At 35.7% G+C, this 13,007-nt stretch overlaps 2 protein-coding genes across 2 annotated transcripts in view; both read right to left on the minus strand.

The window, feature by feature from the left end:
- Window positions 1-7,068, minus strand: part of LOC111049673 (relaxin receptor 2) — a 52,434-nt gene extending 45,366 nt beyond the window's left edge. Inside the window, exons 1-2 of the mRNA XM_039433355.1 lie at window positions 6,682-7,068; window positions 3,021-3,222 (exon numbers count right to left, since the gene is read on the minus strand). Coding sequence (XP_039289289.1) covers window positions 3,021-3,108 — 88 coding nt within the window. The 5' untranslated portion in view covers window positions 3,109-3,222; window positions 6,682-7,068. The remainder of the gene's footprint in view (window positions 1-3,020; window positions 3,223-6,681) is intronic.
- A 1,214-nt stretch (window positions 7,069-8,282) lies between these two features.
- The window catches only part of LOC111059785 (exosome complex exonuclease RRP44), a 47,290-nt gene continuing 42,565 nt past the window's right edge, over window positions 8,283-13,007 (minus strand). The window contains exons 15-16 of the mRNA XM_039433356.1: window positions 12,136-12,322; window positions 8,283-10,423 (exon numbers count right to left, since the gene is read on the minus strand). Of these exons, the coding sequence (XP_039289290.1) occupies window positions 10,040-10,423; window positions 12,136-12,322 (571 nt within the window). The 3' untranslated portion in view covers window positions 8,283-10,039. The remainder of the gene's footprint in view (window positions 10,424-12,135; window positions 12,323-13,007) is intronic.

The following is a 13,007-nucleotide window of genomic DNA, read 5'->3' on the forward strand; positions in this document are numbered from 1 at the left end:
CAAAATTACCCGTCACAATGCAACTAGAGAAAGATAAATAGAGAATTTTCTGGTAGAACGAATAGGAAGAGTGCTTTTTCTAATTAACTTTCTTCAATAGAAACACCTCATAAACCCTGGGTCAAACTCCTTTTTTGCGTGACATGTGCAGCAGATAATAAATCATTGGGATTCAGCTAAAAATGCAAGTGACGCAACTCAAAACAGACAATAAAATTATGTTCCACAATACAATACATCAAGTTAGCAGAGTTTATGGGAAAAACGTGAAAATAAATCATGACTGTTACAACAATAAGGGTAGAAGCACAGACCTAACGGCCTGTATCTGTGATAGAAGTAGAGTGAGGTCCACGTTATAATGGCAGTGGATAAAGATAGGAGAACAACGTTGCCGATCCTCTGTCTTGTCAATGCCTTCTATAGACAATAGCTGATACAGCTTTATTAATGTAATATTAACGGTTCATCCTCGTTTAAAATAATCTTTTATATTTTATTACGAAATAAATTATATTTTTCAATAATTTTATAATTAACATTAAATATTTTGTCAATTAATTGTTAATTCTACATTTTTAAAAGACGATCTGGCAACAGAGCAAAGCGAGAAAGAGATAGCGCTATCCGCTTTGTTGAATGATAGACAAGGATAGAAATACCATTGCTAATCAAACACTGCCATTATAAGGTGGACCTCACTGTAGTGAGATACACGTTATAAAGTTAATGGATAGGACTGCAGAGTTACTGATTCTGTTACTGATTCAAAAGTTTTGAATCGATGAAACTATTCAAGTATAAAAGGCAACATTATATTTATTGTGTTTCTATTAAACTATTGAATATTAAAATGGCAGGCAACCTAACAGTCAGCCAGTTCTGTTAATTTTTGTAAGCTTTGTAATTTTGGTAAGTTTCGATTTCTTACAATATGTCATGAAATAAGGTATGGTGTGAGAAAGGGCTGAGGGGGAAAACGGTAGAAGTATATCAGCAGCTTTTTTACAGGAGAGCAGTTTAAAACTTCTAATTTAATCATTTTTATTTATTTTTTTATTCTATTAGAATTGAGGAAATTATACTGGAATTATGTAAATTCAATCCTGAGAAATGTGAATTCATGTACTTCTCTTATAGTCTGAATAAAATAAGTTGAGACTTGGGCTTCCTCCAGACAAAATAACGGCGTTGCCAGATTGCGTGAAATTGCGATTTTATTGAGTTTCTAATTCAACTACAGAATGATATGTAAAATATCATCTCCGATATCACAGCAGGGCTGGAAAGGGTTTAGGGTTGTTGAAGGGTTGAAATCAAATTTAATTTTTCTGTTGTAATTGAAAAAATATCACTTCTCCCAAAACTATGGGATGTCGTATTAATTGATAACTTTTTTCTAGTTTATTTTAAGATAATAATTATCTTGATATATCTAATATATATTTTTATAATTATTATCAATAGATAATAACTAATCTTTGCAGTATCCTATAATTAATAAGATTTTCGAGAAGAATAGTTGAATAACTGAGAGAATGTTTCCTCTTTTTGAGGTCTGAATCATTCCTATATCTGACCTCGCTTTAGCTATTTTTTAATTAATGATTATGCTAGTTAATTACGAACATAGAACATGCTTTTTTGACATGTTAGGGAAAATAAGTGGGTGGTGGAGGTGAGAGAGTTGCTCAGAAATAATTTTTCCAACTATCAACAGTAGTCTAAAGAACGGCTTATGAACTCTATTTGGACTAAAGCCTCTATTTTCGACTTAATTATAACTGGTGTATGGTCTGTTTAGTATTGTATTTTGGCCTATGTATGATGAAGGATAACCATATATGTTCGCAAAAACGGCAATATAGTCATAATAGGCAAAAAATAGTTGTATTTGAAAAAATATTGAATAATTCTCTTTGTCATGTTTTTATCAATTATGTACAAACTTTTTTGACGTATGCCAAATAAATAAAAATATTTTATAAGAGAATAACTTTCACTTATAGAATTGCAGGATCAGAATTGCTAAAACTTATTGTGTCTGAAAAATGGTAAATTGGTACTTGCAATTTAATAAGAACAGATGAATAACTTTATTGTATGAGAACATGCCATTTCTGGCCAGGGTCAGAATTGTATTGTTCAATGAAATATATACAGGGTCAGAATTGGCGTGTTTCCATAACTATATATATATATATATATATATATATATACAACAGTCTCCAATTTATCGAAGGGTTCCCATAAATATGTATAGTGAGAGCCATAATATTACTAGTAGTTCTGTAAACAGTAGACCTCACGCAGTATTCTCATCCACAATTACCTGATTGAAACTATAGACCTTATGGAAATACAGCAATAGACTGGCTTCTCCACACATCTGTGTGATCACTTGTCAGCTGATTTATGATGAATAATTCTATAGTCTGATTTTTACTCTAATATTGGCGTACGAAGGAGGCTCCTTTTTCCTTTATATTATCCTTGAAATGCAAAATTTCCAAAAACCTTGTATATACGTCGACGCGCAATTAAAAAAGGAACATACCTGTCAAATTTCATGAAAATCTATTACCGCGTTTCACCGTAAATGCGCAACATATAAACATTTAAAGAAATGCCAAACCGTCGACTTGAATCTAAGACCTCACTTCGCTCGGTCAATAATAGCAGTATTTGATTATCATTGGTTTTGCTCTCCTTGTCTATCACTCCACAAAGCAGATAGCACCATCCTTTTTTAGCTTCGCAACGTAGCAAGATCGTTTTTTAACAATGTAGAAATATAATTGATCAAGAATATTATTTAATCTCAGTTATGAAAATGTATCACTGAAAAAAAATATTTTCGATTATTTTAAACAAGAATGAACATTAAATATTACATCAGATGTTCCGGCATCAGCTATCCTCTATAGAGGGCAGTGGCAAGGCAGAGAATCGGCATCGCTGTTCTCCTATCTATCTCCACTGCCATTATAAAGTGGACCTGACTTGGACCATAGACCTACCTTGACTGAGACGTAAGATGAGCACAGCAGTTAGCGCCAAAATTGCAAGCACCGAACAGCCTAGCACGACAGTACCGGACCAAAGCATGACGTCACAGAGGTCACCTCCCTGCGACCTTCCTCGGGAAAGCGCTCCCGCACACTGAGGGGCAGCCGCGCTTGTCCAGCCAATTTATAGCGCGCGAGTAACAGGTGACTGGAACTGATACTCGTCGCCGGTAATCAGTTATTTATTGGAAATTGAAAATTAACTTGCATCGCTCTTTAAAAAAATTGATTGTTTTTTAATACAGTGATAGGGCCGGTTTCCGAGCTCGGGAATTAGCTGAGTTCTAGACTTTAAACAGCTGGAGTCAGAAAATTGGCTTTAGGAAACGGGGCGTAGTCGCAGTTTTTATGCTAATTTTCTCATCTCTATAATAATTAGAAACGTTTTTCCTTGACGAAATGAAACATTCCTAAATAATTCAAAATAGCTAAAACTCTACACAATTTTCTCTTAATTTTATTTTGTGTTCAATTTTTTTCGAAATTGAATTTGAACGTGGACTGCGACTGCGCCCCGTTTCGAAAAGCTAATTTTCTGACTCCAGCTGTTTCAAGTCTAGAACTTGGCTAAATCCCGAGCTCGGAAACCGGCCCTAAGATAGAACGCAAACGCACATATCCAGAAGCAAAAGACAAACGGACTAAGAATCCGCAAAAAATCATTAATTCAAATTGAAATTATTCACAGCCAACAATAAAAATTGTAAAACAAGGAGAAGTGAATGCAAATTGTAAAACAATCCCTCTACAGGTGTTCGAATGATGCAGCACACACGTCCGTCTGTCTACATACGTATGTATGCCTCAGAGGTTTGATTTTTTATTTAGTTTTTCTGCATAAGTCTTATTTCGTCAGTCTGAATACTGTGCGAAAAATCTGTGCGTTTTTGCCTTGAAGCTTTCAATATAATACAAATCATCAAGTAGTCAGCTTTTGCAATGAAGAGAAATAGATAGTTTCTATTCAATTATAAATATATTGACTGGATAGAATAAATCTGAGATAAATAAACACTGGTGTACCTTTTGAATGCTTGCTACCATCGGACTCCTCAAATAGATAAATATTCCTAGGGAAATCTATATAGGCAACCCTCCGTTCATCACATATCTTTCATTTTAAATTTTTTCAGCTGAAAACATAACATGAAATGAAAGGTAATAAAATATTACCTTTCAGCATTTCAAATGAAAGTTAATATATAGTTTCTATTGTATTTTAATATAACTTTAAAGTGAAAAAAACTCACATTCTTTGGTGTGGCGACGACCGTTTCGTGCTGGTATTGCACATTCTCAAGCCCGACAGAAACTAAAGTATTTAGACCAAAGAATATGGTTGTTTTTTCACTTTAAAGTTATATTAAAATACAATAGTTATAATAATAGTCTAGTGAAAACAAGATGGATAACCAACGAGGATATAGTTTCTATTACCTTCCCTGTCTAGAGGAATACTTTCCCATCCAGCGGCCAGTAAAATCTAATTATTTATTATTTGAGACTACAGGTAACCCGTGCCCCACAAGGGTCTAATTATAAACTTGACAAACTGAAATCTGGAAGAACTGAAAATAGGCATCCATAACCATCCTCGGTAAATTAAGAATATATAAGCAAAATTCAAGTCAATCAGTCCTGTAGTTCAGACGTGATGATGTTTGATGTTTAATTCGTGAATTTCCTACAGTTACTGGTAGCAAAAACTTTTCCTTCCCTCTCTAAACCTAGCGCCGCAGTGCAGGATGGTTTCTCACAGCTTGGCGGTGTTGTCATTTGAGATGGGTGTCTGGCTTGGAAGTGTTTCGGCCGCATTGCAGGATGACTGTTAACGGTTGCCGGAAGATCAACAGCTGGGTTTTTTCGTTATTTTTCGTGGTAGAGAAATTCTGATTGCAGATTCGTTCTCAACGACCCCAAGTTTAGCCTGAAGGCTCAGAATGTCAACAATGTTTTTAAATAATTAAAAATCATCATGTAAAGTCATTAATATGGTAGTACACCACGATTCTGGAAACTTTTTACTGGTGACTGGAGTTATTATTGATTATAGGTAAGACAAAAATCAAAATAATCGTGAGAAAGAAAACTGCTGATGAACGCGAATAAGACCGCCACTCCATTGTTGATCTTGTTCAGATTGATTTTTCGTCTGTCCGCTAGGCGGAACTACGCCGACCATTGCTTGGTGGAAGATGTTACTGCGGCCGCTCGCATTCCCACCAACGCTGCTATTATTTGCTGTCTCAGCGCCTAGTCCGAGTCAGACAAGCATCCAGCCTGCACTGCGGAGCTAGCTTGAAGGATTACTTTCTCATCCAGTAAATCAAATTATTTATTTGAAATGATACCGTACAATTTTCAAAAAAAAAACACTATTAAATATTCAATTTGAAACATAAACATGGAATAAATATATTTTCTCAACATAACCTTACATGGGTTGTCAGCAAAACCAGAGGTTTGTGTGCTGCAACGAGCATCAATCTTACAAATTATAATATTATAAAGGAAAGAATTGGCTTATACACCACGTACGGGATAGGAAATTCACGAATGACGCATCATCACGTCTCAATTACAAGACCAATGGACTTGAAATTTCGCATATAGATTCTTAATTGACCGAGGATGGTTATAGGCCTATTTTAAATTCTTCAAGATTTCAGTGGGTCAAGTTTTTACTTTCCTTGCCCTATTGCCATAGGTAAGGAAAGTATCGCTTCCCGAAAAAAATTAAGGTACCGGTACCACAATTTCTAAATTTCTGTACGTTACAAGGTCCCCTGAGTCCAAAAAAGTGGTTTTTGGGTATTGGTCTGTATGTGTGTGTGTGTGTGTGTGTGTGTGTGTGTGTATGAGTGTATGTGCGTCTGTGTACACGATATCTCATCTCCTAATTAACGGAATGACTTGAAATTTGGAACTTAAGGTCCTTCCCCTATAAGGATCCGACACGAACAATTTCGATCAAATGCAATTCAAGATGGCGGCTAAAATGGCGAAAATGTTGTCAAAAACAGGGTTTTTCGCGATTTTCTCGTAAACGGCTCCAACGATTTTGATCAAATTTATACCTAAAATAGTCATTGATAAGCTCTATCAACTGCTACAAGTTCCATATCTGTGAAAATTTTAGGAGTTCCGCCTCATCTATGCAAAGTTTGATTTTAGATTCCCAATTATCAGGCTTCAGATACAATTTAAACAAAAAAAATTAAGTAGAAAAGATTGAGCATAAAAATCTCTACAATTAATGTTTTGTAACATTTTTACCTAAAATTGAAAATAAGCTTGAAATTCGAGAAAATGTGATTATTCAATTGCAAACTGTTGATTCTATTAAATTATTCACTATGAAGAGATAGCACACATCGGGTGTATCCAGCGTTATTGACCTGTCACCAGCTGGCTCAGATCTTTGACTTGAGATGCGCGTTTACACTAGCGTCAGGTGATCAATTTTCATAACGGCAAGGAAAGTAGTGTGAGTGCGCCACACCAGATTTTTTAATTGGACACTTGCGAAGCACGTGTTACTTGCTAGTTTTGAATAAAAAAAATAATAAACGATTCAATTCCATAGATCAACAATAAAACAGTTCCAACTTACCACTCTATTCCAAGTGGCCTGTAGGCTGCCAGTGACTTGCCGTGTCTACTTTCCCCGTCTATAAGCCAGCACTGACTCTTCTCAGCTGTGGAATTCCAATATGAATAGTATAGATTGATTGATTCATACAATTAAAATCATCAAAATGATAGGGATGGAAAAATAAGGTAACCTTGTGCTATTCCTCTCAAAAATTTAAGTATTGTTATATATTGATGGCTGTATAAACTTGAAGTTGTCTGTGTTCAATGAATTTGATGGCAATAAAATTCCACTTATTTATTTATTGTTGGGACATGGAGAGTTGAAATATCTATCGAGAATGATAAGGCTGGCCACTAACGTAACGTTTCACATGTCATACTCATACGACTATCAGCAATATAGTGACTACTAGCCATCAGGCTCGCTTCGCTCGCCATATCCGTCTAGCTAGGGGGCTCCGCCCCCTGGACCCCCGACTGGATCGTCCAAGAATGAGATCAGCAGGCTCGCTTCGTTCGCCTGCATTTTTCATTTGATCATTTTTATCATATGTTAGGACAATCCAGTCGGGGGTCCAGACTAAACGTCTGGCTAAACGGATATGGCGAGCGAAGCGAGCCTGACGGCTAGTAATAAAATATTACCAGGTATAGCTCTGATTGAAGTAGCAGTGCCCAATCAATTTTTCCGCGATAAATGCATTTCAGTCTTCAACTTGGTGCCAACCTAACAAAGTCAACTCAACTTAATGCCAACCTGACAAAATTATTAATTTAGTTGCCAGTTAACAACTGTTTCGAAGAGGTATTCTCTCTAGATTATAGTTCTGTAGTAACATTATGATATGGACATTTCAATTATAATTAAGAGATTAAGACGAACTTTAAACCCTTAAAAACAACCCTTAGAGTTAAAATATTGCCAAAAGATTTCTTAGTGCGCCTCTAAAGGGCCAACTGAACATACCTACCAAATTTGAACGTTTTTGGTCCGGTAGATTTTTAGTTCTGCGAGTGAGTGAGTGAGTGAGTCAGTCAGTCAGTCAGTGAGTGAGTGCCATTTCGCTTTTATATATATATAGATATCACTGACTACATAGTGAATATAGTGACTACTATCAGCGACTATACAATGAGATCCACGTTATAATATCAGTGTTTGATTAACATTGATGTTGCTATCCTTGTCTATCACTCGACAAAGCAAAGTGCACTACCCTTTATAGCTCCGCAACGTTGCCAAATCGGTTTGTAAAAATGTAGAAATAGAAACTTATCAACAAAATATCAGATATCCTCTATAGAATGCAGTGGTAGGTCAGAGAATCGGCAACGCTTTTCTCCTATCATTCTCCACTGCCATTATAACGTGGACCTCACTATACTGGCCAGTCTAAAGGTGCGTACAGATTTACGCGCCGCGAACATGAGCAATTCACTTTTAATCAGCTGATGCCAAGCTTTTTATATCTGTATCTTACCGTTTGTGTAAAAATACAGATATAGTCAGCTGATTAAAAGTGAATTGCTCATGTTCGCGGCGCGTATATCTGTATGCACCTTTAGAATCAAGATCAAATAAGACAAAAAGAAACAATCTAAGAATAAGCTACACCATTAAGTATAAGAAACATTTTATTCAACTGTAATATACATCATTACAGCTCAGAATATTTTAGACCGAACTGTTACAAAACGAATTAAATCTAAAATATATTAATCTTTACAATAGAAATAATGAAAAACATACCTCATATGATAAAAATGACGTACTTATACAGTATGTAGAAAACTTCTGTCAAATGTCAATCAAATTTACTACTGTAGAAAACTACACTTTCCTATTCTTCTTAATTTTCTCCTCTACTCCTTTTTCCCCTATCTTCCTCCTCCTTCTCCAATTTTTCATACTACCTCCTTCTCTCTCCCGCCCTAGTTCTTTCTTTCTATTCAAATCCGCAAGTATCTTTCAAATTTTTACAAACTACTTCCTACTCTCCACCTCCTTCTCTTTCTCTCTATCTCTCACTTCCTATTCCTTCTCCTTCCACACCTTCTCATACTTCTCTCTACATCTCCCTCCCACCCTGAATAATAGAGTAATTGAATCAATCAATCAAACTCAAATCGAATAGGATAAAACTAGCTAGTTTGTTTCAAATTTGAAAAGTTTGTTTTCAAATTTCAAAATGTTCTATCAACTACTCCCTCCTCTTCTCCTTTCCCTTCTCCTCTCTCCCTCATCCTCGTCATTCTTTTCTACCTCCTCCTTCTTCCTCCATTTTCTTAATTTCCTTCTTCCTCCATTTCTCTCTCACCCTACTTCTTCCTCTATTGGTCTGACTCAGTTCTCCCCACCCCAATTCCTTTCTCCCTCCTCCTCATCCTCTAACTCTCTCACACCCTATAGTGAGGTCCACGTTATAATGGCAGTGGAGAAAGATACAAGAACAACGTTGCCGATCCGCTGTCTTGTCAATGTCTTCTATAGACGGTAGCTGATACAAGTTTATTGATGTAATATTAACTGTTCATTCTCGTTTAAAATAATCAATTATATTTTATTAGGAAATAAATTATATTTTTCAATAATTTCATAATGATTTTTCATGATTAAGATGATATATTTTGTTAATCCTAGTATTAAACGAGCAATTTCTGTTTGTATTTTACCGGTTCTCGAAAACGGCTCTAACGATTCTCACGAAATTCAGAACATAGTAGTTTTATAATATAAAAATTCGATTGCACTAAGTCTCATCCCTGGGAAAACTCGCTGAAGGACATTAAAAGGATAATTATTATTCATCCTTGGAAAAACAGCTGATAATAATAATTATTTCGTCGTCTGCTTGATGATGGAAGCGAGTGAGCAAGTTCATGTGTGTGGGACTGTGTCATAATTATGACTCAGCTGTTGAACTTTTGTAATCATTCATCAGGTACTTAGTGCCGGTTGCAAAAAAGCAGGGTCATTTTCAATCCTGATTAATTCCAGTAGATCCATTTTTTTGAAATGGTCTTCTCTGATTTGGTTCACGTGAAGTTAATCAGGATTAAAATTTAACCGGCTTTTGTGCAACTGGGCGTTTGTGAGGGAAATTTTTGCATTCCTCTGGGAATTAATCTTTATTTACTGTGATTAGATAGAACATTTCTATATGAATATTATTATAATTTCTTCTTTCGTAATAAATTTTTCATGCTTTTGTACTCCAGAGCGAAGCTCGGTCCCCGATATTTAATTATTAATTCTACATTGTTAAAAGACGATCTGGCAGCAGAGCAAAGCGTGAAAGAGATAGCGCTCTCCGCTTTGTTGAATGATAGACAAGGATAGCACTGCCATTATAACGTGGATTCACTCTCGCACCCTACTTCTTCCTCTTCTTCTTGGTGTCACTCTGTTTGCCCCCCGGTGCCGCAGCCGTCTCCTTGCGTTTGACCGGTGACTGTTCAGAAGAGCTTTGCGCTCCCTTCTCGACGCTGAACCCGGCTATAAACGGTTTGACCAGCTTGAACACGAGCTTCTCATGCTGTACATTGCTTGCGTCGAGACTCAGCTGCACAGTGACCGGATCGAACGCGTGGAAAAGCACTTTGCCGCAGCGCTGCGTATGGTCTTCCTCGTTGAAAGTGAACTCGACCGAACAGTCCTTGTTTTTGAGATAGAGTGTGCCCTCCAAACCGTAACGTGGCACCAGGATTTGCAGCGCGTTCTTGCGTACAAACAGAATGTAGCCTTCCTCGTCGCGAACCTACAAACACAAAAAAAACTAAATTAATTTATTTATTCAATCACAAAATAGTATATTTCGCACCTAGGGCCGAAAATGAGACCTTTCGAGTTCACTCGACCTACGGCCTCCGGACTTACTTGAAAACCGATTCCGAGCCGGAAAAACATTTTTGCCCGTGGTGCGAACGCTATTTTTCGCCACACAGAAAAATAAACAATATTATGAGAATAGTTGTTTACTAAGCACTTCCAAAAGCGCATATATATATATATATATATATACAGGATACACACGACACGGATAGATTAAAAACACTTAGAAACTTACATTTAAACGGAAATTTTCGGGGGCTGGGCCCCCTTTGTCAATCAACCAGGAAGTGAAGACTTCACTTCCCCCCCCCGAAAATTCATTTAAACGGGAAAATACATTTAAAATTCATAAAAACATACATTTAAACGGGAATTTTCCCCGAAAATTCTTGTTTAAATGTAAGATTTTAAGTGTTTTTAATCTATCCGTGTCGTGTGTATCCTGTTTATATTTTTATTACAAAACTTTAAAGTGTTTTCTGTTAAGTGCTACGAATATATATATATATATATATATATATGTATATATATATATATATATATATATATAGCACATAACAGAAGACACTTTAAAGTTTGTAATATAAATTAAAACAGGAGACACGATATAAATAGATTGAAAACACTTAAAAGCTTACATTAGAAATGGGGGAAATTTACGGAGACTGTGTCTCCTTTCTCAACCGAGAAGACTGCAGTTTTGAATCCAACGGTTGTGTGACCACAGAGTAGGCACGGAGCCTCAATTGTAGCAGCAGAAACCACAGATTACGATTACGCGGTGCAGACGGATGGATCCAGACAGTCTCCGAAAATTTCCCCCATTTCTAATGTAAGTTTTTAAGTGTTTTCAATCTATTTATATCGTGTCTCCTGTTTTAATTTATATTACAAACTTTAAAGTATATATATATATATATAATATATATATATATATATATTATATATATATATATATATATGAGAATAATTGATTATTGAGCACTTCCGAAAGCAAAAGTGGAAGGTGATAGCTATAGCAAATCTGAGGTAATCTGAATATCAGGAAATTGTCCAAGTATTTTTATTTTTATTCTGATTTGTTTAAATAACCTAAAAGATTATGTTCAATTATGTGGGAGGTTGAGTTTATAATTTTTTATTCTTTCAAATGCAATAAGATGATATTATTATAAATGTTTTAATTATTGAATAATAAACTCAAATAATGAAAAGTTTTTTGATCAGCTGTTTTAGCACACTTGAAATTTAGCGGCCGGAAAGGGTACTCCTGTTCCGACGTCAGACAAGACTACGTAGGGAATGGAAAGCAGCTGCTTTCTGTGCAGTGTAGAGAAAACTATATAAAGATCTTGTAGTACCCTTTATTTTTAAAAACTTTAAAATAGTTCAACAACTAGTTTCGACCCCTAACAAGTGACATTTCAACTTGAAAATGACCTAAATCCCGAGCTCGGAAACCGGCCCTAAATTATCCAAGGCCATCACATAAAAAAGTATATAAAACGATTGTACAAATTAAGATAAGAACAATTTATAACTTATTATTGTTACTTGTCAAGACCTGACGTTATTCAACTGTATATTGTAAAGTGTACTGTGTTGAATAAAAAGATTATCTTATCTTATCTGTATTACCTGTCCGCGGAAGAAAATGTGTGTGTAAAGCGCGACCGACGCGCGGCCCGCGTACTGCGCCATGCGGTTACGATAATTGAGGTTGTGACACAGAGAGTGGTTCTGTCTCCTATCCAGCAGTTCCGGGTAGGTGGTGTCCGCCCCTATACACGAGGCCAGTAGACGATGTACCATTATGTCCGCGTACCTGACAAATTCATCAAAAATCTCAAAATATTAAATAAATAACACTTTAATGCCATGGAACAATCAAGTTATAAGCAACGTCAATAGTCAATAAATATCTCAGAGTAGTCATAAAACATTCAGTAAATTATTACATGAATAGGATCCAATATCGCACCTCGGGAGGAAGACTGTTCCAATTCAAAAAAGTGGTTTATTCAGGAGAGCAGTTTTAAAGTTTTCATAGGTATTCAAACTTGATTTTCTGCTCAACTTATAATCACTCAATTTCTCTGATTCCAACTGTTTTAATTAACTTATTACTTCTTAAAAATGGCCTGTATTTATGTTTTTATTCATAATATGGCTGAATTGGAATGGAAGACTGCTCTAATCGAAATGGCACAGTCTTCCTGTAAATACATTAAACATAATGGTTGAACATTACAATTGGTAATACAAATACAAACCTTAAGCATAATAATTAAACATAGATAATAATATTAAATGATTGTATCGGTTTTCAAAATGTGAATACTGAACATTCTGTGATATATAGAATAATTGGAACGAGTTTTGGAACGGTCTTCCACCGAATAAAGTGCATAGAAACCAACTAAAATACACCCTCAGCTCAAAGTTGACAATTTTCGAGTTGGAACACCAAGGTGCGATATATTTTGGAGTTCAATTGTTGGTAAATTCAC

Source organism: Nilaparvata lugens, chromosome 7 (genome assembly GCF_014356525.2).
Source record: "Nilaparvata lugens isolate BPH chromosome 7, ASM1435652v1, whole genome shotgun sequence".
Lineage (NCBI taxonomy): Eukaryota > Metazoa > Arthropoda > Insecta > Hemiptera > Delphacidae > Nilaparvata > Nilaparvata lugens.